The sequence below is a fragment of the Kryptolebias marmoratus genome, linkage group LG1, assembly GCF_001649575.2.
Source record: "Kryptolebias marmoratus isolate JLee-2015 linkage group LG1, ASM164957v2, whole genome shotgun sequence".
In the NCBI taxonomy this organism is placed as follows: domain Eukaryota; kingdom Metazoa; phylum Chordata; class Actinopteri; order Cyprinodontiformes; family Rivulidae; genus Kryptolebias; species Kryptolebias marmoratus.
The window spans coordinates 27962459-27990294 of record NC_051430.1 but is presented as its reverse complement, the minus strand read 5'-3'; the positions used below and the strand labels follow the sequence as shown (position 1 = coordinate 27990294).

The 27836-nt window shown below is 38.1% G+C and overlaps 1 protein-coding gene across 2 annotated transcripts in view; it reads right to left on the bottom strand.

The window, feature by feature from the left end:
• The window catches only part of srrm4 (serine/arginine repetitive matrix 4), a 57031-nt gene extending 29415 nt beyond the window's left edge, over nucleotides 1-27616 (bottom strand). The window contains exon 1 of one of the 2 annotated variants that reach the window (XM_017427884.3): nucleotides 26814-27616. In XM_017427884.3, coding sequence (XP_017283373.1) covers nucleotides 26814-27007 — 194 coding nt within the window. In that variant the 5' untranslated portion in view covers nucleotides 27008-27616. The remainder of the gene's footprint in view (nucleotides 1-26813) is intronic. The other variant, XM_017427883.3, reaches the window with a different exon arrangement.
• Between the last annotated feature and the right edge of the window lie 220 nt (nucleotides 27617-27836).

The following is a 27836-nucleotide window of genomic DNA, read 5'->3' as shown; positions in this document are numbered from 1 at the left end:
ACCTCAAACGAGTCGATGTGCGGAACATGAAACCTCGACACGTACGCATCAGTCAAAAGTGCACACTGTTGGATGTTTGTGTCTTTTCGGTTGCCATGGCAGCCACGCAGGTGTTTCATCCGGCTGATTGAGTGAGTCAAGAATACTCGTGCCGTGCCCGGAGGAGCGAGTGAATAACTAACTGTGGCAAACAAGTTAGGGGACTTACCTGGAAGGGTCAATACAGCGAGTGCTGCAGCAACAACAAGAAAAGAACATCTGGTTCCTGATGGATGGGATCTCACTTTCTGAGCTCCAAACAGGAGCACAAAGAAAAACAAAACAAAAAAAACTAAAGTGCCGCATCTCAGCTGATTATTTTGCAACATCACATAATTCTAAATTTTAGGAGGGCATGAATTATTTATTTTGAAAACAAAGATGAGATATTTGGTACTTTTATGCTAGTTATTATTAATCGCCACTGAAGGTGGAGTGATGTTTCTGCTTGTGTCTGTATATGTGTTTGTTTGTTTGTACTGTTACTAAAATATCTCATAAATCACTGCATGCATGTGAAAACAAATATGGCTCAAACTTAATTTTACAAATATTCTGCCAAAATTTGCATGGTAGTAGCTAGGATTCATTCCCAACTTATATATAGTGCAAGAGATTTTGTGTAAAGCATTGCCATTAACTGTTAGAATCACTTCTGTTTGTTTATTAGCAAAATATCTTACGAACCACAGGATGAATTTTAGTCAAACTCTTAGAAAATAACTGTTGGATGTATTAGGAATCAACCCATTTCATCATGGCCACCACAACCAACTGACCTTAGCCCACACAAAAAATGGCTATAACTCTGAGAATTTTAATGAATTTTAATCTAAAGAGATAAAATGTGGTATGGTAGTGACTGACAGTCATTTACAACATGAACTCCAAGTGCTAACACATTACACAAGATATTGCAAGGTCGCATGGGATTAAACTAAGTGTTTGACCAAAATAACGCCATCAATTCTCAACATAAGATGATCTTAGTCTAAAACTCTGGCAAGAAAGGCTGTGGGCGACATTTCTTCAAAGAGTGCTAGGCTTTTAATTAATTATTTGATTATATTAAACCACAACTTCTATTTCTACGTAGGTATGTTGTTCAAGAACCCCTTGAAGTGACACTAAGTCCAACAACTATAACATCCTGTTTATTCAAAGTGGAAGGGTGCCACATCGCACAGAAATGAACACTTAATAAGCTCTGCTTTTAGTTACAGATTGTTAAAGTTATCAAACTTATTAAAGCAGATAATGAAGACCAAAAAACAATGTGCATGATCTTCATCCTCTTGAGAATTAGCTAAAACATTGTGCAAGTGACAATAAGAGTGAAGAATTGACACTTTTTTTCAGTTTTTCCTTCTTCCATTGGTGATTTAAGAGTTCCCTAGCCATGTGTGTGAAGTTCAGGGAGGCTAATAAACTTTTCATTATCGCTGTCAACACGACCAGGAACAATTGATCATCGTTATTATGGGGAGTGATGATAGTTGAGATAATTAACTGGGAAAGAAATGATCTACGACCACGATTAAAACCCCAACAGGATGGTCCCAAGTCACTTAGTTTTAAATTACACTCGTAGTGTTTATCCAAGTTTCTGCCTGGAGTAAAGAACAAGTTCATCACCACCCAAAGGACACAAGCAGGCAATTAAACCCACACAAAGTGGATATGCATCTCTCACTTTGGTGCGTCTCAGAACACTCAAAACAGGTTCAAATATTTCACCGTGAAATGGAAGCAGATACTTTTAAATCAAGTGGTATTGATTAAACGTTGAAAGATTTTTGAGGCAGTCCTTCAGCCGAAGGAACACAAACACAAGGCTGCAATTAAGCAGCAGTAATCAATTAAGCACACAAGCAAAAGAGTAAACTACACAATTATTAAAACTGCCTTCAGAGCTGGAGGAAAATGTCAATAGCAGTCGGCACCAGAAGCTCTCACATCATGACATGACATTTAAAAATCTGGGTAATAATTTAACAGACCCGAGCCCTTGACTGAGCCGGCACATTCAGTTTTAGAGGATAAAACACGATGCTATGAAAAGAAATTTCTGTCTATTGCCACTCCTTTGAAAGCAATATGGGATGTTATCACATTTCCTGGATCCTGTTTGACCAAGTTAAACTGCTGTTTATAGATTATTGCTGAGAGAATAACCTCAACAGGTCCCTTCACTGGGAAAGCAATTTCATTTCCCCAAAAATGTGCTGACGGGCAACGAATTTCTACCTGCCAGGATAAACTGCATCAGTAGAAACAAATCCTTCTGGGCAACTTGCACTGTAGGGTGAGAAAGAAGAATGATAGAAGTCAAAGATTTTGGGCCTGTTTATCGAATGCAATGAAATATCAATGGTTTCAGGCATTTTATCCACATCTTTTCTTTAAATCCTACAATCAGTAAAAAAAAAAAGTTTGATTTTCAGTTATATTTAGCTTATGTGATTGTAAATGAGAAACTATCTGTTGTTTTTTCAAGATTTACATGTAAATCACAAAAGAAAGTAGTGAAAAGTAATTGAACAGGAAGATTTTTTACTTCTTCCATCTCTGCTTTTATTGTGCTGCTTTTAAACCTATTGCTTACAAGTTTTTTTATTTTCTGTACATATTTTGAAGTCTAACTACTTCTGCAAACTTTTGTGCTACTTCAGCCATTCATATATCAAAGTTGCAGCTCATTCAGGAGCTGGGTGCTATGACTTTTGGTGTTTGTAAAGTTTATTAGTTTTAACTCAAGTGCTGAACATTCACACTGCATTTTCACGGAAAACACAATTCCTGTCGTTTAAAAGTTTCATGTAACAATATTTACATTTAACTACTTTAAATTAGAGTTATCAGTATTTTTTAAGGCACACTTACAACTTTCTAAATTAAATAAAATCTGTGTAGGATATTAGTGTTTTTTACCAGCACACAGTTTGATGTCAGGACTGGCATATTTTCTTTCAGTACATAAATGTTTGTTTTTTACTCATGCTTATTTGATAATGTGACTTTGTGATTAAATTAAGAGGAATATTTCTTGGTTATTTCAATCGGAATGGCTGAATCCCCTCTGAATGTGAAATAAGCTCTTCCTCATTCCCTCACTATCAGCTCCACAGCAAGCCCCTTTACCCTTCCAGTGGGTGCGTCTGCTGCAAACCACAGTGACTTTGAAGACAAGTGAGGTTGGTTTATTCAATTATTGTGTCCTGATGATAAAATGGGAGCAAAATAATGGCTTGATTAATTTCCTTATCACGGTGAGCACAAAGAGTAATTACAACCGAATCCAGCTCTTGGTGAACCACACATCAATCAAATTAAAGCAGTCTTCACTTGGCAGCAACCACTTTGAAAGAGAACAAATGAGTTGATTGGCTCGGACCTCTGCTTCCGGCCATTTAAGTGTTTACTTAAGAACTACATGCAAAGGTTACTCCGGTTGATTAGTAAGCTCTGAACATGTTGAAAATCTTAATGGAAATTGTGTTTTCAGAACAGCTGAAGTGAGCAAGGTTGTACAAAAGCTGAGTAGCTATTGTACCAAAAGAAATCATAACAAATGAACAATCCGGACGGACTGTTCAGAACCAGCAGGGAATCTGTGTGAATGTGAGACCGCAATCAACAGTCAGCATATAATAACACTGTGGCAATCCCATAACCTCTTATCACGTTCACGGCCATATTCTCCAAGCCTCTCTTCTTTGAGTGTTGATTTGAAATGCTTGCATCGTCTGCAAACATTTCTGCAAAGTCTTAAAGTCTTGTGCAGAGTCAATATGAGCAGTCATTATCTTACCTGCAGTAGATAGCAGTTAGAGTGATCTCAGTTTGAAGAGTCAAGGAGAAAGTCTCATGAAAGAGTAAATATAATAGGGAATCAGAGGAGGGCTTATTCAAAAACAAATTGCTGCCATCTAAAAAAGCTAAAATTCTTTGCAGTTTACATGAATGTTTCATCCCCAACACCTTCAGTGTGAAACTTGTTGCAAAATGTTAAATGTAGTCAGTCTGCATAACTATCTCATGCAAAAGTGATGCAGTGTAAAAAATCAGAGTGATCAGAACAACAAAAAAATTAATAAATAAACAAAAATCAGTGTTCAGAGCCAATGATTACAAATGTAAGATAAGAGAAACAAACGTTCAAGTAAAATTGTGTATAAATTTATGCTTTAATATCACTGGTCAGCATTTCCTAACATCGCCAAGCGTGGCTCGATGTTCCTCTCCAGAGTCAAATAAACAAGAATTACTCATATAAACTGGAAGACAAACCCTTTAAGAAAATAAATCCCATGTTTATATTGAGTGAATCACAGCCAGAGAGCTTCATTTGTCACAAAAAAACCTGCTGAATTATATTGGCAGCTCTTTCCGTTTGCCTTGTCTCTGTGCTAAAATCAAATCACAGCCACCGTATGGATGTTCACCATCAACAGGATCGCAGCCATCTTTGCCATTTGTGGTGAAAATCATAAATATTATCATAGGCCTTGCATGTGCATGTCACCCACCAACTTTCAGGGCAGAGTTATAGATTAACATCATCCTATGTTGAAAGAATGACAGAGTTTTAGCTATTTTGATCAAACCTTGAAAATAATATCTCATGTGATATTGTAACATCTTGCATGACCTGTTCACGCTTAAAGTATGTGTTGCAAATAACTCTCAGCTACTACTACATCAAACTTTGGGTCAAAACCTGTACAATTCACAAAAGTATAGCCATTTTTGTGTTGGCTGTGGTGTCCATCTTCAATTGTTGACTCCAAAAGTTAGTCGTTAGTAGTTGTAGATGAAACTCATGAGATATTTTGCAGTCAAATGAACACACACAGAGACACAGACGAAAACACGATTGCTCTGCCTTCACCTTTGGGAGTGGGTGATAATCAGAGGAACTTTAGTAGAAATGAATGCTTGGTATCTTACAGTCCAAAGCACAGAATGTTACGATCTATACTGGAGGTCTTCTTACACCTACATCAGTCATTTGCTTCCAAATTGAGTTTGAAGTGATTACAGGGTTCTTTGTGTGAAAGTGGTGAGAAGGAAGTAGTTGTGTTTAATTAACAGCTCATGTGCCACACTTCCACTTCACACTTCTTCCTGTGTGAAGGGGATAAATGAAGAGCCCACTGCAGATGCTAATGCATGTGGAGTGCAGCTAGCTATAATCACTGTACATCACGTGTTTAATTAGCATGACTATAACGTGAGAGATGAACGCCGCATCAGCAGGAAGTTCTGACGAATGAGGCTGGGGTTGGCTGGTGGAAAGTTCCTGCAGATTTTGACCACAAAGATAAAGACTTGAAGCTCCGAAAACCAAAGTTGTATCAGGAAAACGGATCTGCGAGTCTTTGCTTGTAAAAGGACCTCGATTCTTTCAATGAAGTCTAGTGGTGTCTTTCAGACATGCAGCTGACAGATGTGCTCAGATTTCAATGTTTCAGCTGCTAAACTGCAAGTAAAAACCTGAGAATAATTCCATTTTTGAGAAACTATACAAATCACGTTTTGCTGCACACCTCTACCAATTAATAGAGAGAACATACAGAAAATAAAACTGCCATCTGGCTGCGACTTAATCAGCCAATTAAACAAGCAATATTTTCCGGCAACTGCAAAATAAACTGTAAATAACTTTTTCCATGACACTGAAGCTAATTTAAAATCTGCTTTGACAGACCAGCAGCCACATCTCTGTGCATTAAGGACCTCCAGAGCTGCCTTTCCCCACTCCAGCCTCCAATTATCTCCCATCACATTTCCATGTAGTCACTCTGAGGAAATAATTTCCAGAGTTAACTAAATGGTTTTTCCTCACACCTGTCTGAATGCAGAGACCTCAACGGGCAAACAGATTGGGACCCGCTGCTTTGGCATTTCAATCTTCACCCTCTGCCTTAATGAGCTGCCAGGGTTCCACCTTAATTTGTGTCAATAAACATATCGGGTCTGCAGCCGGTGCTGACAGGTAGCAAAGAGCTCAGTGGAACAATCAACACATTGGCGTGGGAGTAGAAGGAAGGAAACTCCTAATAGCATCTAGACTGGTAATTTAAAAATGGGTAATGGACTCCTCCAGAATGAGGACAAAAAACACATTTGTTTTGACTGTTTTTCTGCAGCCCTATTTTAAGCTACGAAACACTTTAATATGCAAAGCAGCCATGTGAATTATTCATAAAGACTTCTATATGGTTACATTTCTCAACATCAGTACATATTCAGTAGAATTAATCAACAGGATTAAAAGTGGACAAGAATGGTTTCTTTATTCTTCTGGTGTGGACAGATGCTGCTCTATAACATAGAAACAACAAAACAGGTGTGCAGTGAAAGCACAGGCTGGCTTTTGTTGCATTTTCTGCTTTTACAAAGCAATTAAAAAGGGCCAACTGCATTTTACTCCAGTCAAGAATAAACAGGCCTAGCATTCCTCGATGGGATGAATATCACCTGCTGCCTGTCGTGCCAGAGTTTTAATGGGTTGAGAAATAACAGAGTTGTTGCCTCTTTGGTCAAACCTCGAAAATGACGTTAAACTCATGCAAAATTGGGAGATAACACGCTCAGAGTATGTGTTGTGAACGACTCTACTACTAAATATCTGTAAAATTATATTAGATCTAAAAGTTAGAGGTACACCCAACGCTAATTTTTCTGAAAGTTTTATTAAAATCCATATATTAGTTTGTGAGATATTTTAACAAATATAATAAATTCAGAATTGTATCTAAAAGTGAACCGTTTATCTGTAATTGAGAAATATATCAATGACAGGGCTGTGAAAAAAAACAACCTCAGGTTCAACACCGATGCAAACACTGGTGCAGAAGTACAGCAGATCTGCAAAAGGGTCCAACATGAATTCTCTAACACTTGTCTTTTCCCCTCACCTGTGCTCATTAGAGTTTTCACACTCTGTTCCCTGTCTCTTCATGCTCGCTCTGGTACAAAAGACCTGAACAGGTGAACTCTCTCCATGATCGCTCCTTATGTTCTCATCACTGCTTCGTATTTGCCACCTTCCAGGTGAGCTGCGCGGGCAGATGGAAGCTCCATATCCAGCAGAGATTCAGGGGATCTACCACCATTTTGATGCTATAAATGTAGCTCAGTGGACTACCAGCCAACCAACCAAATCTCCTCTCCTTTTAAGTGCTTTAATCAGACCTCCAGGCTTGTTCAACTTTGTTTCTGTGCCTCATTGACCTTCTTTATCGGTCTGCTTGAGTCCTACCCAAGAAAGTGAGCTTTGGTTCTGTGCGTAGATTTCCAGAATCCCGTAAAACTTGCAGTCTTTAGCATATAGGAGTCAGGACCTCCTCCCACAACCACTCAAAACACCCTGGATGCCATATCATTGAACTGATCTCTCTTCATCATGCGGTGTTAGAGAAACCATTTTAAATACGAGACAAATCCTTGCCTCCACAGTTGACAGTGATTTTTAAAAACATTTATTTCCATTCTACCCACTCCACATGACTGTGAACGCACGGATATGTACATAAAAGCATGTGGAGGAGTCGGGAACAATAGTATATATCAGTTTTGGCTCTCGAGGAGACTTGAGTAAGCTTACAAGCAGGCGTTCAAGTCTAGCATAATCATTTTAAAAAAAAGGAGCACAGCAGGAAGAATATGGCAGCTTGGGAGAACAATCAAGACACCCGCTGACTTTTCTTACCTCCCTCCTCTCCCCCTTGATGCTAATCAGTGAGGGAGCTGCTGGCTGCCTTGATACTGGATATGATTTAGAGACAGAAAGGTCTTTATTTGATACAAGAAAAACACAGTAGAAAAAGGGTCCAAATCCAGAGGAGATATGGTCATCCAGAAACCTGTGCATTTGCGTCCAATCATCACATCCCAGAAGTTAAGGAAGAGAAACTATCATTTTTAATCACCTGTGAGGTTTTTGACAGTTGGAAAGTTGGATTTTTTATATTTTTTTTGTTTGTTTATAGCTCAGCCAAAGAAAAGTACAACTGTGGGATAAAAGAGATGTGACAATGGTTGAGTAGCTAATCTACTTTAGCAAACACAAGCTATACTTTAGCTATAGATAAGTCAGTTTTACCAATATTGAGCTACAATTTGGTGTGGTAGTAGCTGAGTGTCATCCCGTCACATACTTCAAACTGCAGGAGATTCTTTTTAAAAACTTTGATACGGATGCAGGGGGCAATAAGTATTCTTTCAAGGAATGCTAGTTTTAGTTGAAAGTCTTAATGAACAAAATAAATAGATAAAACAATGAATCAATACACAAAATAAATTTTGTGACTCCTGCTCAGTAAATTAAGTTTCTTCCCAAGCTTAATCTTGTAAGATAAAGAGTGGTAAACATTTGTTTTTGTGCCATTGGTCACAAAAAAGAAGACATTTGTTTTCACCACCTGAGCCTATAAAGAGACTCAGGTTATTAAGATCCTTTCTTGATTTGCTAAATTGTAAATTTATTTTAAATTAAATGCATCACAAACAACAGACCTCTAACAGCTCACTCTCCACCATCTCATTTAGTGAAATAACAGGATTTTTTCTTTGTGCAAAAAGCTGGCAGGAGGCAGAGATGTAGGCCAGATGGAAACTTTATTACCCTGCTCTCCTCTCAATTAATGCTGAGATTTGTACTGCAGCCCAGAGTCATGATGTTTGTGGTGTGATTACAGATGCATACCAAACATGTTTAGTGCAGGTTTCCACGATATATAAAAGGCCTTATATGCAATACGTGCATGGCGATGCTGCGAACATTAACATGCTTCCTGCACAGTGAAATAACACCAAAGCCATTCAGGTGAAAGATCTGAATTTAGCAACTTTTCACACCTCTTGCAAGTTTTTACTGCTATGGAAAAATCAGTGTGAATAAATGCTGTTTCTACACTTAATAAATTATATCAACACAGTAATTGTGTTTTTGACATTTTTTTTTAATTAATGCCAGAATATTACTTTAATTTGAAACAACCTATAATAAAACATAAATTCATTAACACATTGTTTACACGTTTGACCTGGAAGCTGTGTGCCGATGGCTGGAGGTTGCTACACATGAGCATCATTTCTCTGTGAGGAAACTGGTGATCAATGAGTGAATGACCTTCTCCCGCGTATGCACCTTCCTCAAAGTCAGATAATAAATTGGTTCATCTCACCTCCCTTTTCGTCCCAGTTATTTAGAGGCCTATCTGAAGGAGTCCATTACGTTTTTATGGAAAGCAGCTTCATTCAATTTGCTGGCAGCCCAATAAGAAGTTCTGAACGGATGGACGGCAAGGGGGCTCAAGGGCAAGTGAATTATTCCATTATCTGTAATGTGTGGGAAGGCAAAAGCTGTCAAGGTCCCGAGGGAATTAATTTAACTGTGCAACCTCTGGACTGCAGGAAGAAACAATGAGGGTAAATAAAAAGTGACTAACAGGCTCTTTTATGTGTGTTTGACGTCGTTTTAATCAATTTAATGTCAGCATTTATGTTTAAAACCAGCAATTTTTTAATTAAGGCAATATTTGTCTCTGGTTTTACCCTTAAAAAAAAACATATCCTGCATGTCTAGAGTTCATTTTTTACACAAATGTCATTGTATTTAAGACAAGTTTGCCACTCAAACACTGTAATAAATGATATGGCAGATGGGTAATGATTTTATGAAGTCAAGTTGATATTGTAAATGATGATGGTGTGAGACACAGAACACAGCTGTGACATTTAAATGAAAGGAAAAAAAAATTCTCATACATGTGACCTGGAATATTCTTCTTTTATTAAACATCAACCCTATAATCTCCCAAAAGGTCAAAGATTTTCTTTGGAGGATTGAGCAGATTCCAGATTTGACATTGTATTAATAGTGATTAAACTGTAGGCTAATGAGGAACAAAATATAAAGTTGCTGCAAATGTGGTATGGATCCTTAGCAGCCTTGAATGCATCAAAACTAATCAGGTTTGAAGTTTTTAATGTGTTCATTACAAACGGTGAGACCACTGATGAATGAAACAGATATAAAAAGGAAACTTTATTAGAAATAAAAGAAGATAACATACAGAGTTGCATTTCTTGAAAGAATGGCTGATGCCTGCAGCCTTGAATGCCAAATAAAAAAATAAAGATTATGTCAGCTCTTAAAGTATGTGTTGAGGATGATTCTCAGCTTCTACCGCATCAAAATTTAGCTTAATATCTGTAAAGGTGACTGAGTTAGAGCCATCTTTGCTAAGTCTGTTAGCTGCTTTATTAACACAACAATCTAGAAACATTCACAGTAAAGTATAAGTAACCAACTATTTATTTTTACCTATTAGGGAATTTATCTGCACACTGATTTACAATCAACAGAACAAATGAGAACACACAGCTAAATGTTTCAGGATATGCAATGTATAATCTTTCCGAGCAAACTAAATTACTTTCTATTTTAAGAACCACTGCTTCATAACATAGATAAACAAGCATTTTATTATAAATTTCATAGCACATATCATTTGCAGAGTAGACGGGGAAATAAGGAGTGTTCAGGAATAATCTCTTAAGGCATGAATGTGGCTTCTAATGCAAAGCCTGTGAGCTGATTCAAAAGTTGCCAGCGTCTTGCTGCCAGCACATTTTTGTCACCTTCTGGCAAATTCAGTCCTTAACTGAGTAAACTGAGGAGCACTACCTCTAAGGAGTGTATATTGAGGAAATCCTAAATCTCTTTTTTTGTCACAGAAATCCTATAAGCACATTTTCCAAGGAGGAAATAACAGCAAAAGGAAGGTATCAAGTAAAAGTGACTCAGAGTAGGCAGTTCACTTTGTAATGAAGGTGAATCCAATGCTGAAGTGTTTTGAGCCAAAGCAGGATATCAAAAACAGAAAAAGCTCGATAGAGAATGACTTAAGCCTTCACTTGCCCATTTTAGTGAAATTTGTGGGAACATAAAACTCCCAAAATAACCCTGCAGACCTCAGGTTGTTGAGGTTATTTACAATTCAAATCAAAACCTCAGGCCAAGTTTACGCCAGTGATGTCTGGCAATTTTTCAGGAAGCTAAAATCAATGCTGTCGCTGCACAAAATCCAAAGTTTTACCAAGGTTCCTATTTCTCACATGCAAGGTAAGCATCAAGGAAGCAATTCTTAGCAAAACTACAAAAGCAACACATTTTGTTTGTCATCTATCCTATACCAGTGGCAATAGACCTTAGGGGTTTCAGTTTTTAGGCATACAGAACATAATATAATGGTCCAAAAGAACATTTTTAACAAAACAAAAGAACAGCACCAGTAATGTATTTGTCAGGATTTGGGTATCTTTGGTATTGGGTTTATTGTTTCATCTTTTCTTTAGTTGTTCTGCTCCCTGTGATCCTTGTGCAATCACTCACTCCCCCTTAGTAATTCTGTCAACCTGCTTCACCGTCCACACCTGTCCCTCGTTAGTAATCAGTCACCTGTGTTAACTCTAAATTTTACAGACACTGATCTAGAATCTAGTCTGTCAGCAGCTAAGAGTCAATGAGCTGTGGTCTTCTAATTCTGAGGGTTGCAGGTTTAAACCCAAGTTGAAGCCGGAAAGGCATCTGATGTGAAACAATTGCTGAATCCTTCGTCAAAGTTTGCTTGTTGTGGCAACTCCTGAAGAAGGGAGCAACTGAAAGAACTTACAGCAGCTGGGAGTCAATCAGAGCACATGCTTCAAGTCCTAATGGGTCTTGCAAGATGTCACAATATTGCATGAGATTGAGTAAAATGTTATTTTCAAAGTTTAACCAAAATGGCTACAACTCTGATGAGCTTAGTCAAACCAGTAGCTTGAAACTTGATGAGTGATATGCCTTCCTTCTAGAACTACTAGGCTTTTGATTTACACTCTTATTAAGGCATTCTCTAACTTTATCTAAATTTATAAATTGTTGAAAAAAGTATGACAAAACCCTCTCACATATTCAAGAAACGTGTGAGATTTAGGGCGCAGTGCTTAAAGCCAGGCTTAGTTCTCACAGTACGATCAGTTACTGGCAAAAATAACCTGAGGGTTAAAATAATATGTTTCTAAACTGCTTTTTATGTTTAGTTGTTTCGGTCTGATGTTCTCTAACCTTGGCGGCTAGTAATCAAGGCGTGAGTCAGTCAGTCCATCAGGCTGATGGACTCTCCTCTCGCTTCAGAGTTTATGAAAAAAGATAGGGTGTCTTTGGGATTATTTGTCCTTTCCAATGCTATATAAGACCCTAATCTCCCACCCCTCATGGCCCATTCTCAGTAGGATGAGATGTCATTAAAGGCGGTGACAGATAGAGAGAGGCATGCTGGAGGACTTTCCCTGAAGATGGAGTAAATATGTCAATCACTCGATGCTTTGAGGGGTTTTCTTGAAGAGCAAAAGAGAAAAGTCAACAAGCCAATTGCCTATTTTGCTCTCAAACATGTCTGAATCTAAAGCTTTTACTCTAAGTTAAACAGTAGCCGGCGTCTTATTATCGCCCGCCGCTGAAAGAAAAGCAGCAATAATGTTTTTGCTCTGTGCTCTGTGAGCAAAATATTTCATAAAATCAGTGGACGAATTTAAATGAAACTCTCAGAAAGTAATCATTAGTTCAAAACTCTGGCATGAAAGGCGGAGGGCGATATTGATTCTTTCAAGGAATGCTGAGCCTTTATTTGTTATTATGTATTTTACTGTGCTGCAGAGTAAATTCTGAAATATCATTCAAAAACAGACCTTAAAGGTCAGGGTGGATGATGTCCGTATTAGAAAGATGTTCTCAAACTTTAGTCTTTGAAGTGTCATGATAATTTTAAACAATTTTTTCCTTTTTTTAAACAATTGAATTTCTTGACAAGCGTTCCCTTGGTGCGATGCAAACCCAGTCGGTCAAACGTCGAGCGCAACCTTAATAATTTAACAATCTTTCACATGCGAGGCGCTCATTTATATGAGGACAAAAGGTGCTCCTGCGTTGCCCTGACCAGATCAAAGGCAAATCATTAATTCTCAGCCTTCCGTTGTCGCCGGATCTGATATTCTGCTGCGACTGGATTTTCTTAAACTGTCTTCAGAGTCGAAGAGAGTGCCGAGACAAAGCAATTCCAGTTTTCCTACAAGGGCAAAACCAAACCCAAGTTTTAAATTGAATGTCCTGAAATAGCAGTTTAATTATGTGGCTATCTGAGGGGCTTTCATGTTTTCAAAATGAATCAGGGAGAGGAAGATAACCGATTCTTTCACTGATGCAAACGCGAACGTCTCCCCGCTTCTATCGAAAGTGATAGGAAAGCCTCTGAAATTAGTTCATAAACCGAGACACTAATTATGATTCTCATAATTAGAATATCCTCAGATCACCCCGATCCTGGTCTGATAAATTTAATTAGAGGAGAAATTCAACTGTCCACGGTATCTTCATCAGGCAGTTGTTTTGTGTTTAGAGTTTTTATGGTTTGATGCCTAAAACTGGCCAAAGATTCATTTCTCCTGCAGCAGGAATTAAAGGCGTACTGCAATGAAGTTTTCAGTTAAGCATTGTGAAGACAGTTTCTTTTATAATATCTGTTTGAATTAAGATATTCTATCAGTATCAAGCACAAATAAGCACCAACATTAAACAGCAATTACTCCTCATGTAATGAAGATTTTATAAAAAATCATCTGAATTATCCAAGTCACTTAAGTTTGAACTATTCTTGACGGAGCAAATCTTTCCTCCACTGAAGAAATAGTGATTCATTTTATAACAGCTGACGATGGCTTATGAATATGTGACAGATCACCTCGGCACAGTAAGGCTGACTTTGACGACTGGAAATTGAATTATTGATAATGAGAGCTTTAAAACTTTGCAAAAAGGAAATAAAAATTAAATAAAAGATTATTGAACCCAACTACAGCATATCTGCAGTACTTTTGTTTAAAAATCTGGCATTAACTATTGATGTTAATGCTGTTTGTTAGTAAAATATCTCATGAACCACTGGACAGACTTGAATAAAACTCCTAGAACGTAATCATTGGATGTCCCTGATTAAGTTTTGATATCAAAAAATTCAAGATGGTTATTCCAGCTTATTGACTCTGGCCGAGACACAAATGGCTATAACTCAATTGAGGATTATCCACAACATATTTTCCAAACTCATCTCTTGAGATTGCACCATATCGAATGAAATCACACATAACGTCGTTTACAAGGTTTGACCAAAGCGGCTATAAGATGATTCTGTTTAAATCTCTGACATGAAAGGTGGCGGGGGATATGCATTCGCACAAGGAATGCTAGGCCATTAGTTTTCACACTGTTTACACTTTAGATAATAATTAAAGAAGGACTGATACTGTTCAGTGTTCCACATTACAAGCAGAAATAGATAGTAGCTAGTTTGTTTTGCTGTTCTGTCATTCTGCTTCATTCACAGTCTGTAATACTGCGTTTGTGGGTAACATTAAAACCTTCTGAAAAGCAGACAGTAGTTATGGTGTTAATGTCTTAATGGTGTCTTCAAAATGACAGAAGCTGCCATTAATCAACAACCCTGTTAGCTCTTCAGCTGCAGTAATTCCCAAAAAACCAAATTCCCTTTTTCTTACTAATAGCTGTATCCATCTGTCTGTCTGTCATGTAATTTTCAGGTAAAAAAGACAACTGTAAATATGTATTTCAGATGTAAAACAAAGCAGTTATTCTCTGATGAAAGTCTTCCAAATACATTTCAACAAAAATGCAAATGAACGCCGTCATTCACCTCAGACGTGTCAATTATGTTAAATTTCTTGTCGTTGTTTGACATTCGGTGCCAAGAAGCGACAGCAGAGGTGAGAGCGAAGCAGAGAAAAGGAATGACTGCAGCAGCCCGGTAACGTACTGCTCTAGCACCTGCGATTGCGTTTGGGACATCAGGTCTGCTGCAGTTTGCGCCCTCATCGTTTTGCATCAGTTATGCTAATGGTGGCGACCTCAGGTGAATGGCAGCTCGTCCGCCTGAGATGAGGATGGAGCAGAAAAATGAAAAATGAAAGAAGTGGTTGAGACACGGCGGTCGCTCAGTCTTGAAATTATTTAATTTAGGTGATTAGGAGTTGACTTTGATAAGTTTCCTTTTTAATAATGAGAAGTATGACCACTGCAGGGGTCCAGTTACAAAAATAGAAACAACAAAAAAAGGAAATCAACAAAACTCCCGCTGTAGCTGTAATACAGATGGTTAGGATATAATTATGTGATTCAAGATTGAAGATGCTTTTTCAGTCAGACTTGCTGCCAAGGGAAAAGGACTTTGGACAAATGGATATATATATAATGTTTTAGATTTCCCAGTATGACAGCTCAGTGTGATTTATTATGAAAAATACTTTTTTCTTATGTCATTATTAGTGACTGTGATCACTAATGGTACATTCCAGTTTGATGTGGCAATAACTGTCTGTCTACACCTCAAAGCACCACTGGTGTTATTATGAGAAGTTTTTTTTTTTGCTGCAGTATTCAACACCTACCACTCTATCTATCTATCTATCTATCCAAATTCTGCAACAATATCAACAACAGTACAGAAAAAACATATTTTATTGCAAAATAATACCGTGTCTTTTCGTGTTGGAAACTTTCACGTAATGATTATTATCCCCAGCCTTTCTGTTTGAGTTTGTTATAATTATTTTTGCAGAGTCTGAACGTAATAAATTACCACACACACACACACATTGTGGTCTTGCAACTCCATTTACTATGTTAATGGAGTTAAATGCCATGAGTCTTTTCAAATGTCAGCGAGCTACATTTTAACATAAAGAAGCTGCAGATTCATAAAACTGTAGCACAGTTCATGCTGCTTTTCACAAATACTTTAATCTCCTAAAACAAAAGAACTAAGACTAGAAGAAGGTTAAAGATTTCCTTTTTTAACAATGCAAACACAAAAGTATGAAAAGTTACAAATAATTATAGACATAAGTTCCTTCTTGTCTGAAATTTCAGTGTAATGTCTTTCTCTCCCTCATGCCAGCTTGTATCCTGATGTTTGACAAATACTGGCTGAACATCTACAATTTTATCTTTGGTTTATAAAATGTTCTTTTGGTTTGAGAAATTTGAATAAATTTAGTAAGATTTACAGACACTATTTGTGAGTTAAAGTGCATCTCATCATGTTTTACTCAGATAAATTTATGCTTTAGGCTATTTGTGTCAAAAATTGTTTTGTTTTTTCCAACAAAAAATTAATTTGCCCCATTTTAATTTATTATCCTTTACTAAACATAAAAAAGATAATAGTGCTTGGAGTATGTGTTGGAGATGACTGTCAGCTACCACTGCATCAGATTTTAAATAGTTAGTCAGCGTTTCAGCCATTTTTGCATTTGCTATGTTCAGTTAGCAGTGGCAGCCATCTTGACTTGAGTTGACTTTAAAGTTAATCAGATGTAGATGCATATCTAGTAATTACTTTTTAAGAGTTTCATTAAAATGTGCCTTTTATGACGGTGGGTGATAATAGAAACTAAAATAATTTCCCCTTATTTTTCAGCCTAATGAAGACCTTGTCCCGTATTTATAAGAAGTCACTCCAGACTGATGTTTGCTGCATACTTTTATATTTTAATATTGCCACTGGCTGTGCTTCGAGGCTCTGACACTAAAGGGCACATTGTGCAGATCTCAGAGACACCAGGGGGGGTTGACAAAGCAGCAGTAATTTGAATGAGAACAGATTGTAGATAAAATGTACCTTTGCTCTTACTTCTCAGGGGAAAACGATTGAAGTTTAATGATCAGAGCGCTGTGAAAATGTGAAAATCCTGTTGAGATTACACGGTCTCAAAAAAAATAAAAACCCACGAGAACTCATGAAAAAAGATTACACTGTACACGGTGTGATAATTCTGAGATAAATGGATTTAAGTGCACAGCTCCTGGTAGAACAATAAGTTGTTTTCCTAACAGCTGTGAAAGCCTGTTGTGCTAACAGGCAAACACGAACCCCTGCCAGGCCAAAAAAAATACTATTTTAAATGCCAAAAACAACACCAACACCTTTCAGATTAAAGGATCCAGACTCAACTGTTCTGAGATCTGTAAAATTAACCTAGTAAATGTTATTTACTTACTTTATAAACACTTGTTTAGTTTCATTTCAAATTGTGAGCCTTTATTTAAGAATGTTAACCCATTTAATAGCCTGTTGTGTTACTTTAACTGCATTAAAAAGTTACTAAAGACTTATTTGTTACATGCAAACATTTTTATTTGTTAACAATAACAAAGATCCAGTTGATCTCTGGTTCTGACACACTTCCAACAATATGATAAGCTAAAAATGTTTAAAAAATGAGGCAAGACAACGCAATTTTAGCTTTAACTATTTAGTTTTAGCTTCTTTAGCAAAGTTCAGCAGTCATTTAGCATTTACTGCAGCTTTTGTTGTTTACTTCTGAATTTCTGCCTTTGTGCACATTGGCACAAATCTTCTGATAGCAGGATAGACGTAAAGAAAAAATGACATTATCACATTCCTAAAGGAGGTCTAACACTTATAATAGTAAAGAAACAAGACACCAACCCCGACACATCATACAGTGAATCTGGATCATTTGTACAAATTAGTCTGTTTTTATTTACCAGCTTCTTATAATATCTCTTATACAAACCAGAATTAGATGCATAACATAAATTAATGTTATAAATTTATGTTACATATTAGTTGCACCTTTCTGGTCTTTTGGTTCCAAACTGACCAAAGACAAATACGTACCTTTCAGGTAACAGTTGACTTTTATATTTTGACGCCCTGAGAGAATCCACAGGTGGCACCTGCTGCAAGGAGAAGGCGTCACATTTTCCTCCCCTGAAAAGGTGGACCTCGCTAAGAGAAACGGGGTCCACGAGGATGAATTTTACAGCAGCTCTGAGCTGATGTTCGAGGGAAAAGGTTAACAACTCAACTCTTTACTTTGAGCTCCAGAAGTGCTGCTGCTGCTGCTGTTCTTTGGAGGAATGATCGGGTTTCACCCCGTTCTCCTCTTCATTACGAACTGAACTGATTCACTCAGAAACTGTGTCCATGTGTCCGTTCACCTCCACATCGAACAGCTTTTTAGTTTTACGTCCAAAACAAAACCTATCAGGAAAACTTTTAAACAGTGCTACTAATAAATCTGGACTTTTATGCTCATTATAATCGCTTTATTAGACTAAAAACTGTTCTGGGTTAAAGCAGCCAGGTTTAAACAGGCCGAGGGCAGATTCTATAATTATGACACAATCTGACTGATTTGAACTGAATCACATTTTATTAAAATGTAATTTAGCAAACTTTCTCCAAAGGAAAATTAAATTGTGGCATTTTAACTTATAAAAAATACACTATTGAAAAATAAATGAAACATAAATCAATCATTTGTCAGTAAAAATTGTCATTTTCAGCCCTATGTTTGAACATTTTGTTTTTGTTTTCTGATAATATAATGATGTTTAAATAGAAAACAGTAGTTCAAAATGATTGAAACTCAAATTTACTAAATAAAGCAATCTTGTTTGTTGTTGTGCAAAGCATAAAGGGCTAATTCTTAAACTTGCTGCCTTTTAGGAATAGAGACTAACAGGCACACAGTTCTTTTACTGATTATTTTTAAGGTGTGTTGGTATTTCAGTCCCCTTAAACGATTATATTCCTTTCTTATGTGTGTAGATAGATAGATAGATAGATAGATAGATAGATAGATAGATAGATAGATAGATAGATAGATAGATAGATAGATAGATAGATAGATAGATAGATAGATAGATAGATAGATAGATAGATAGATAGATAGATAGATAGATAGAGTAGTTCCAGTCACTGATTCAGAACAAAAATGCTTTTAGATCATTTTACAGAAGACTAAAAGGAGGAATTGGCTGGATGTAAAAAATCAAAACAGTTTTTTGAGTTCTCCATTCACAGTGAGTTTCTGCTTTTAATCACAGTCATCCTCTTACACGTATCCCCCTAATGCTGAAGAAAAAAAGCAGCATGTTGCTCGACGTATCTGCTGTCTGAATCAATTGTTGTGTCTGGAAAGCCAAACTTGTTTCTCACAGCTGGCAACTCTCAGATGCAGAGATGAGAGTGAAATTTGGAAATGCCAAAGTGAGATTTAACAGCTGGGAAAATAAAAAATTGCCTTTTAAAGTAATTGTTGAGCTGTTTGAGTTTGTCAATAACTCATTCAAACTCCACCCCCTCAGTGATAAATAACAGTAATTCTGAGCCAGTGAATGTCCTTTTTATTCCACTTTTACTGCACCGCTGCTCGGTTTGTCACTTTCTGCGCCTGTTAATTATAAAGTGGACAAAGTTTTCCACTGGAATTATTAATCATGTTCATCTCCTATGGATTAAGACAAAGTTAAAACTCGAAGAGCATTTTAAACTTTAGCCTATGCTGCAGCAGTCCTTTAAATGGAGCTTTGGGGTCACGGCGCAGGTTAGGAGAAATATGGACGACTGCGGGGTTATTAACTGCTAACTTTAATTGGACTGTCGTTCCTCTGCAGTCAGCTGTCATTACGAAACACACAAGAGCAAATTTATAACATCCTGTTTCCCGAGTGAAAGTGAAGGACAGACAATTTCAGACATCAAATGTTATTTTAAGTATAACAAAATCATTTTTGTTTTGACACATTGTAATATCTCTTCAGTAACTTTCACTTACAGCCACAGTTTTTAATTGGCCTAAAGAAACCTCCTCCTGAACTATTCCTTAGTGAGAACTCACTGCAGACTGCACAAAAGACACTAAAATCATTTCTGTCTCCTTTTAAAGCATTTTATGTCATTCATGACCAAATTAAGACTCAAAGTTTACAGAATTGTTTCCATCTGAGGAACTGCTGCCGTGCAGGAATTTTATTAAAACAGAATTTTGTTTTTCCAGTTACATTTTTTTCCTTTTTTATTTTTGCAACCTCCCATAGCTGCAGCAACATTTTGGATTTAAACTACTTCTTACACTTGTATTTTTTGTCTGTGTTTGTAAAATCTGCCTTCCCAGCATGTCTATCTGAAGAAGTTACTACTGCCAACTCAGCAAACCAGCGTAAAAACAACTTTAACTAATTAACTTAAAAGTGCATGAAGTCAAGATATCTAAGTGTTCTGCAGGACTTTTACAAAGCATTTAACTTTCTCTTAAATGTGTAGAATTTCACACATTTCCGCAAGGCCAATAATGTGCATGTTTGTATTTCTTTGCTATTAAAGTTTTCCAAATTGTCAATAAAACATATGATGTGGGCGGTGATTTTATATCAGGTTGGGTGGAGATTGCAGCGAACCCAATCCACAGACTCATCTTAAATGCAGGAATAAAATAAAAGAAACAAAAACAAAACAAACTACATGTATAGAATGAAGCAAACATGAGGAGAGCAAGACAACTAGGGAAACACAACAACAAATCAAAGAGTACATGAAGGAAATGACCAGGTTTTAAAAGCAGAGGGTAATTAGGAGAAGTGGGCACAGGTGAGTGATTACAATTACATGCAGGTGGAGATGGGTGTGGCAGGTAAACAGGTGATGACAGAGGACAAGTGGAAAATGACATGAAACAAAGACTGAACAAAACATAAAGACAACTAAATAACAAAATAAACCCAAAAGAAACTCAAAGAACAAACAAAACAAAACCCAAATCCTGACATTCTAAATCCTGAATTTCTTCTGATATAAAAATTGCACACTTTCTGTTTTCTGTCTTTAGATTTTACTGACACTCCATGCACTCCTGCATGCTTTGGGACACTCCAATAAACATTTGCTCCACCGAAATATATCGGCGTGGGGCATTTTAAAACTCCAAGAAGAGAAGGAGATAAACCAAGTTTATACATTTTTCCATTGCATCCTCTCATTCAGTTAGGTCCTAATCAAGAATCTGAGATCATTTTCTATAAATGTAGGATGTTAATGTCCAAACCGTGAGCAGGTTTTATCATTCATTAATTAGTTTTATCAAGGAAGATTTATGAAGATACTCCTTGTTGTAGAAAGTTCCCATGATATTGTAAATGTCTTACTTGTCTTTTTTTCATTATGGATCTGCTCAGTCTTTTTTTCCTATTTTATTTTTTCACTAGTTGTTTTTCTACATTTGTGTGACCTGACGAAGATCCAGTTTGGATCAAAATATTGTTAATAAACCAGTTCTGTGCTGAGGAATACGTGTGTGGGTCTTTCTTCATTCATTTATTCTGATGTAAGTTTTTGCAGCCCAGACCCTTTACCTGCGATGTGTGCATAACTACATTTCCTCAATCTAATGCAATAACAAACATAGTTTATTCACAAATAAACATTTCTGTTTATCCCCTCTGAAGCAAAACAAATCAAGCTGTAAAACATGCAGAAATCGCACATAAAGTCTGAAGGGAGTGAAGGTGGTTGGATTCTAACGGGCCTGGGAATCAATATCAAACATGAATCCACTTTGTTGATAAGTCCTGCTCCTGCCTTGGGAGTCGGCATCATCTCCTGCTCTCTTGTCAGCATGCTTCAGCAGCTACATCCTGCGTCCTCTGAGTAATACGACACAGACACAGAGAGGGCGAGCTAACGTGCACGGAAAAGATACCGGGAGCAGCGCAGGGAGGGAGACAAGTAGGGTAAAGGCACTTAGTGATGAGGAGAGCGAGAGAACAGGCAGAGAGACGTATAACTACAGACAAACCCCTCATCCATCACTAAATCATGTTTGTCAGTCTCACAGAGAGATTTAGAAAAGGCTGAGATGCCTCATCTCTGGGGGGGGAGCTCCGACTGCTGCTGCTTGATGTTTTCAAACTCCATCTCTTGTATTCGTTTATCCCCACGCTAAGAGCCTTTCTTCTGCTTGTGTTTGCTTGTTCGCTACAGTCTGCTTTAAACAGAGAGCTGCTGTCCCGTTTTAAAGCCACTGCACTCTGTTAGAACGCTCTGAAGCACAAAACAAATCATCAATAAAATGAAAGCTGCAAAGTCGTTTTTATGAAAGGTTATTGGGTCAACTTTAGGTCTTTAACACTCAAAAAAAAATTTGCAATGGCTAAAAGTTACATCTTAAATTAGTTTTTCATTTTTTTGTGTGTGTGTCTAACTATAACTTTACAAATTCTAAAGTGTTCAGTTTTTATTGACCGAGGAAAACTGAAAGAAAACTGGAACCATGTGCTGTAAATATCACTAAACAATTAATCGCCTCAGCTGTATTCAAACTTTCACTTTGGAGGCTGCAGCTGGATTGATTTACTCTCTATTTAAAAGTGTTCCTGTTTTTTTTTTTGTTGTTTTGTCCAGCCTGCTGTATGCTCCCTCTGGTGCTGTCATTGTACAAGCCCCTCCAACCCCCTTACTCTTCTTGCTCATTAAACCAGCATCTGCTGATGTAAGAGGCCTGAAACCCCCCACCATGCACACACACACACACACACACACACACACACACACACACACACACTTTCCACCCCTCCCCTTCTTTGCAGACTCTCATGCTTGCCATCTGCCACAGAGTTGGACAAGACCCCACCACCAAAACACAAGCACACTCTCACTATAAATACAAGCCTGATTTTAAACCAACACAAATTGCAGAATAGATACATCTGAATGCATACTCTGAAAATAAAGGCAAACTTAAGTGTAGTTTCAACAAGAAGTTTCCCCATGAACAACAACACAAAAAAAAAACAGTAAGATGAAATGGAGAGCAGCTCCCAACCTGCTGCATCGAGCCTGCAAACTCCCCCTCCTCTTCTCTGCGAGACTTAAGAGGAGAAGACAAGGAGGACAGAGGGACAACAGCAAACTCTAATTAATCCTCTGTGGCCATCATGTCCCTCCAGCATTTCGTTTCAGGGAGACAGCAAAAGGAGCCGAACAGAAAGGAGAGGCGAGGACAGCGCAGACAGAAAAAGACTCGTTGCTGATTGAACATGAAACATCTCCCTGTGGCTCTCCCTCTGTCTCCTCCCTTCTCTCCATTGCTGCTTGTTGTACATAATGCCCTCTCGCTTTCACTGCGTTTGTTCATCACCCCTTCAGTTCGCCACAGTGAATAATAATGTTTCCTCTTGGAGAGAAGAAGGGAGAGGAGAAAGCCTAAGGCCATGAATTCTGATTGTCTAAGCACACTCAAGTCACTCTCTCTGCTACAGAAAATCCACTGTACGGCAGGGAGGCCTCTTCCTGCATCCTATGAGCCAATTTGAACAAAACTTTCAGAAAGTAATCATTGGATGTACTGTACATCTACAACAGATTATTTTTTAATGGGCGGTCCAATTCAAGATGGCTGCCACAGCCAACTGACCTCAGAAAACACTTAAATGCCTATAACTCAGCCAGTTTTATGCACATTCAGCTAAAATTTGGTGTGGTAGTAGCTGAGCACTGCCCCCAATATAGACTTTGAACACAACACATCTTTCCTTAAAACCTTGGCAATAACTGTTGGAGTCCATATCTCAAAAACTGCTAGAAAGATTTCAATGAAATTTCCTGAAAGTAATGCTTGTCTCTACATCTACAGCTGAATAAAGTTTAGTATCAAATTCAAGATGGCCGCCACAGTTAACTGAATTTAGACTACATACTGGGACAAATGACTACATCTCTGCAGATATTGAGCTAAAATTTGGTGGTTGTACCTGGCTGTCCTTCAGAACCCATTCTCAAAGTGCTAACAGATCACGTGAGTTTTTGCAATATTGCCTGTGATTACACATGACGTTACTTTCAAGGTTTAACCGAAATAATAACAACTCTGTCATTTTTTAATGTAAGATTATCTAAAACATTGGCATGAAATGTGCCGTCAAGGCATGCAAGGCCTTTAATTTACAATCAGGATTGCCCCAAAAGTCTCTTTATCTCTCTCCCTGATGTAAATAATCCTAACCCCGACTCGATGCACACAGAGACACAAACATCAGACCACAGGGAACTCCACTCTTGTCTTTCACAAACCATCCAGGCGAGTTAGCAACATTTGATGTGCTCTCTGGGAATGTTCCCTATAGCCTGCCACCCTGCCATCATCATTACCGTCACCCAAACGAAGCCCGTGGAGGGGCAGAGCCACTTGAGGAGAGATTCCCTCCCAGAAAAGCTAAAGTTGAAGAGACAGCTTGGCCCTGCTCCAGAGTCTCTGGCTATTTAAAAAAAAAGGCTGCTCAGTAAATGGTAGCAAGCCACGTTGTGTCCCTTTCCTTCATTTCTCATTTATTTATTTAGCCAGTTTTTCCATATAAAATTCAAACCATCATCTGTGTCGGGCTAAAGTTAACTGTCTGCAGTTATTTGGTTGGATTGCAGAGCTCAGACACACAAAGGCTTGTTTGGTCATACACTTAGAGCAGAAAGTCTCTTTAGGTCAGATCCAAAAAGGCTAATAAACTCGTTTATAACCAACCCAGGAGCAGCATTATGGACCTGCAGTAATAGAAGCTATTAAAGACACATTATTTGGTTCACTGTGTCTTTCTGCTGCCTGCGCCAGTGTTGGATGAAATGGGCCATTCTAATCCTCATTAACATAGCTAATTTCACATAAGAGACAGTTGATAGTGGGTGTCAAAATCATTCAAAGGTCACCCAACCAAGCAACACAATCAAACACAGGTTATTTGATTATTTATGTAATATTTTAAAGCTTTACTCTTATTTAAGGATACCAGTAAAACAACAACAACAACAATTATGTCATAAATAAAATTTGCTGCTTTTTTTTTCTTTTATCAGTGATTAGTGTGTCCTTAAACTAAACGTTTGTAGGCAAAATGCGAGAATGCCTGCCAACTACCACCTTTGTTTATCTACGGGAACAACTAAAGTGACTGAAAACAGGTCAACAATGGCGACTTTAATAGAAGAGCATTTTCAGATTGAGAAGTCCAACAGTTTGGATGTTTTAATATGTATTTACACTCTGACTTGTTGAGGAAAGTATGCAGATAAAAGTGTTTTGTTAACATTGAGTGCCAACATGCATTTCTACCGGAGGAATCTCTTTCAAACTGCACCATTTGATTTAGTTTCGGATAACCTGTTTTATGTTTGATTTCTTAGTATTCTTTATTGTACTATTCAAGCAGAGGGCAGAGTTGCTGATTCTGAAGCAGACAAAACAGTTTCTGTCTAAGGCAGCAGATGATTTTTGATTGTGCAGACGGGAGCGAAGCACGACTGAAATCAAGAGGAGAAACAACACCCAGGAAAAGGTCTTTGAGGATTCATTTTTGCCCATCAAACACTGCCGTGTTGCAGCTAACATTTGGCTGGAGGGATCAAAGTGTCAGAACAAACGTGTAACGTGTTGCTCCTTCGACAGAGACTCAGACTTCAAGTCGTGTCACAGAGGGATGAGTGGACAAGTCTGACATTAGAGACAGGAAGAGGCTGTCACATGACCTTTAACTGGGACAAATATCTGAACGCCCCCTCTCTTCAGGCCACCTGTCAGACCAAGTGTCACAAGTAGGGGCAAATGTATGCAGAAAAGAAATTCTTTAGATTTAAACAAAGACCTCTTTAATCAATGCATTTAACCTCTACAAGCATACTGTTCAAGCCAAACATCACAGCACTAAAAATACCATAAATGTCATTTTTTTCACAATGAAATTTGAAGACTTTTCTTAAAGTAACCTAAAATATTTATTTTTTTATACAGGTGCCAAACATTTTTGTGCAGTAAAGTTGTTACAGGTCGAATTTAAACCATATCTGTAAATAAAAATATGTTGTAGATCCAGCAGTTTGGGTCAAACCAAGAAAAATGTTTGTTTGTTTTTAGGAAAACTGACAAAACTGATCAAAATATTGATTTAAAAATCCAATTTTTTAAAACTCATGAATACATGTAAGTTTTTATCTTATAAAAATTTTTTAAACTGACTCTGATATTCAAATGTAGCCCAGATTTCAGCAAGAGAAATACCTGTTGAACTGCACACACTAACAACTGCTGGGTTATTTCAATAACTCAATTGTTGGTTTAAAGCTGTTGGGTCATAGGTTGGGTTGGTTTGACTTAATACTGGATCAAAAGGTTTAAGAAATATTAAGTAATGGTAATACTGAAACAACTAAAAACAAGTTAAATTTGGTTAGCATTGTTAATAACTTAAGTCTGAACTAGATTACACAATGTGTGTTCCTAAAATAACACTGGTTGGTGTTAGTTAGCTGATGCTAATCACAATTAAAACCAACGAGCTAGCACCAACCCAAGTTGTAATTATCTAAGAAGACAGATTATGGAGTGTTTTAAGTAGCTCCAATTCAACAAATTAGTCATTTTAACTCAAGTTTTGGGTAGAAAGCTAACCTGGTATGTTGGGTCAAACTGATAACCCAACCCTGCTTACTCAAAACTCTCCAGGGTTGGCTCGGTCCAAATTGGGTTGTTTTTAACCCAGCAGTTCTTACTGTGTCACTGCTTTTTTTTCTTATTAGAAAGTGATGTTGGCGAGCTTTCTTTTTAGTAAAAAAATTGGCAACAATTTTAATTATAATAATGGTATGAACATAATAATATTAGAAGTAAAAGCTGCTATCTGTTAAAGCCTCAGCTGCAGCTCAATGCAATATCTTTGTGATTAAAGAGGGTAGTTTTGCTTCTTCCAGCTACAGTATCTAGTGAAGACTGAACAATGAATTGCTGACTGGCTTTGGACTAAAGACAAACGCTTCAGAGTAACGGAGAGCAACAAAGACGGTCGATTAAAGAGGACTCACTCAGGCACTCTCCGCCGGGCAGTGATGCTCGCCACAATGACACTCTCCGGTCTCGGGGTGGCCACAGCCTTGAAAGTCCCTTTCCAAAACTTCTCAAAGAGCTGCTTCTCTCCCAGTTTCAGGAGGCTGGTGCCGGTGCTCTGTGATCCCAGAGATCCAGAGGGATCACTGTGGCCAAACTGGAGTGGCTGCATTTGAGTTTTCTTTATGCTCTCCAAACCGGATCTGTTTCAGTCCCTCGTCAACTCTCATGAAAACACACGCACAGACTCCCTGCGTTTGGGGCTCGGGAACTGTCCAAGTACTGAATCAAAGCGAGCGGAGTGCAGCGGGGCTGTTTTCTCCTCGTGTCCTCCTCTCACTGCAGCAGGTCAATGTGTCAGCGCGTCTGTCCCCTCTTCACTTGAGCAGAAGGACAAAAGCCGAGCCTCTCCAGCTGGAGGCTGAGTATTGTTCTTGAGGCTGAGAAGGGGTGGGGAGGATTGTGTTTCTCTCTCCTCCTCGGTCACATCTGCTGCTCTTTGGGACGGGGTCTGGGTCGGGAGCCTGTCGCCGGCTTCACACAGAAACAAGCCTCCCGTCGCTACAGATGGAGCGTGTTTCTGTCAGAGGGACTGAGTGGGTTTTCTTGTTGCAGTGTTTTGGTGGAATGAGGATTGTTCTCCCATGCAGAGAGGCTGAGCGGGTGTTGAGCCAAGTGTTGCAGCGTGTCTGAGGGCAGGTTTGAATGTGAGCTGAGGAGTGTGTGTGTCAGTGTGTGTGAGGAGATTCAAGTGAGGGGCTCAGCTGAAAACGCCTTGTTTTGTCTCTCTGCGTCTGTGACGTCAAAACCGGGGGCTGGACCCTGAAGAGGGACACCTCTGTGTAGGGGTGTGTGAAGTGTGTGTGTGTGTTCTCCCGTTCTGCTTTGATTGGGTTCACTTCTCATCCTGACATGTGTCTCTCTGTTGCTTTTATTCTACATGTTTTGTCGTCTTCCTTTTATCCATCATCAGTCATTCCTCCTTCTCATTTCTTCCTTTT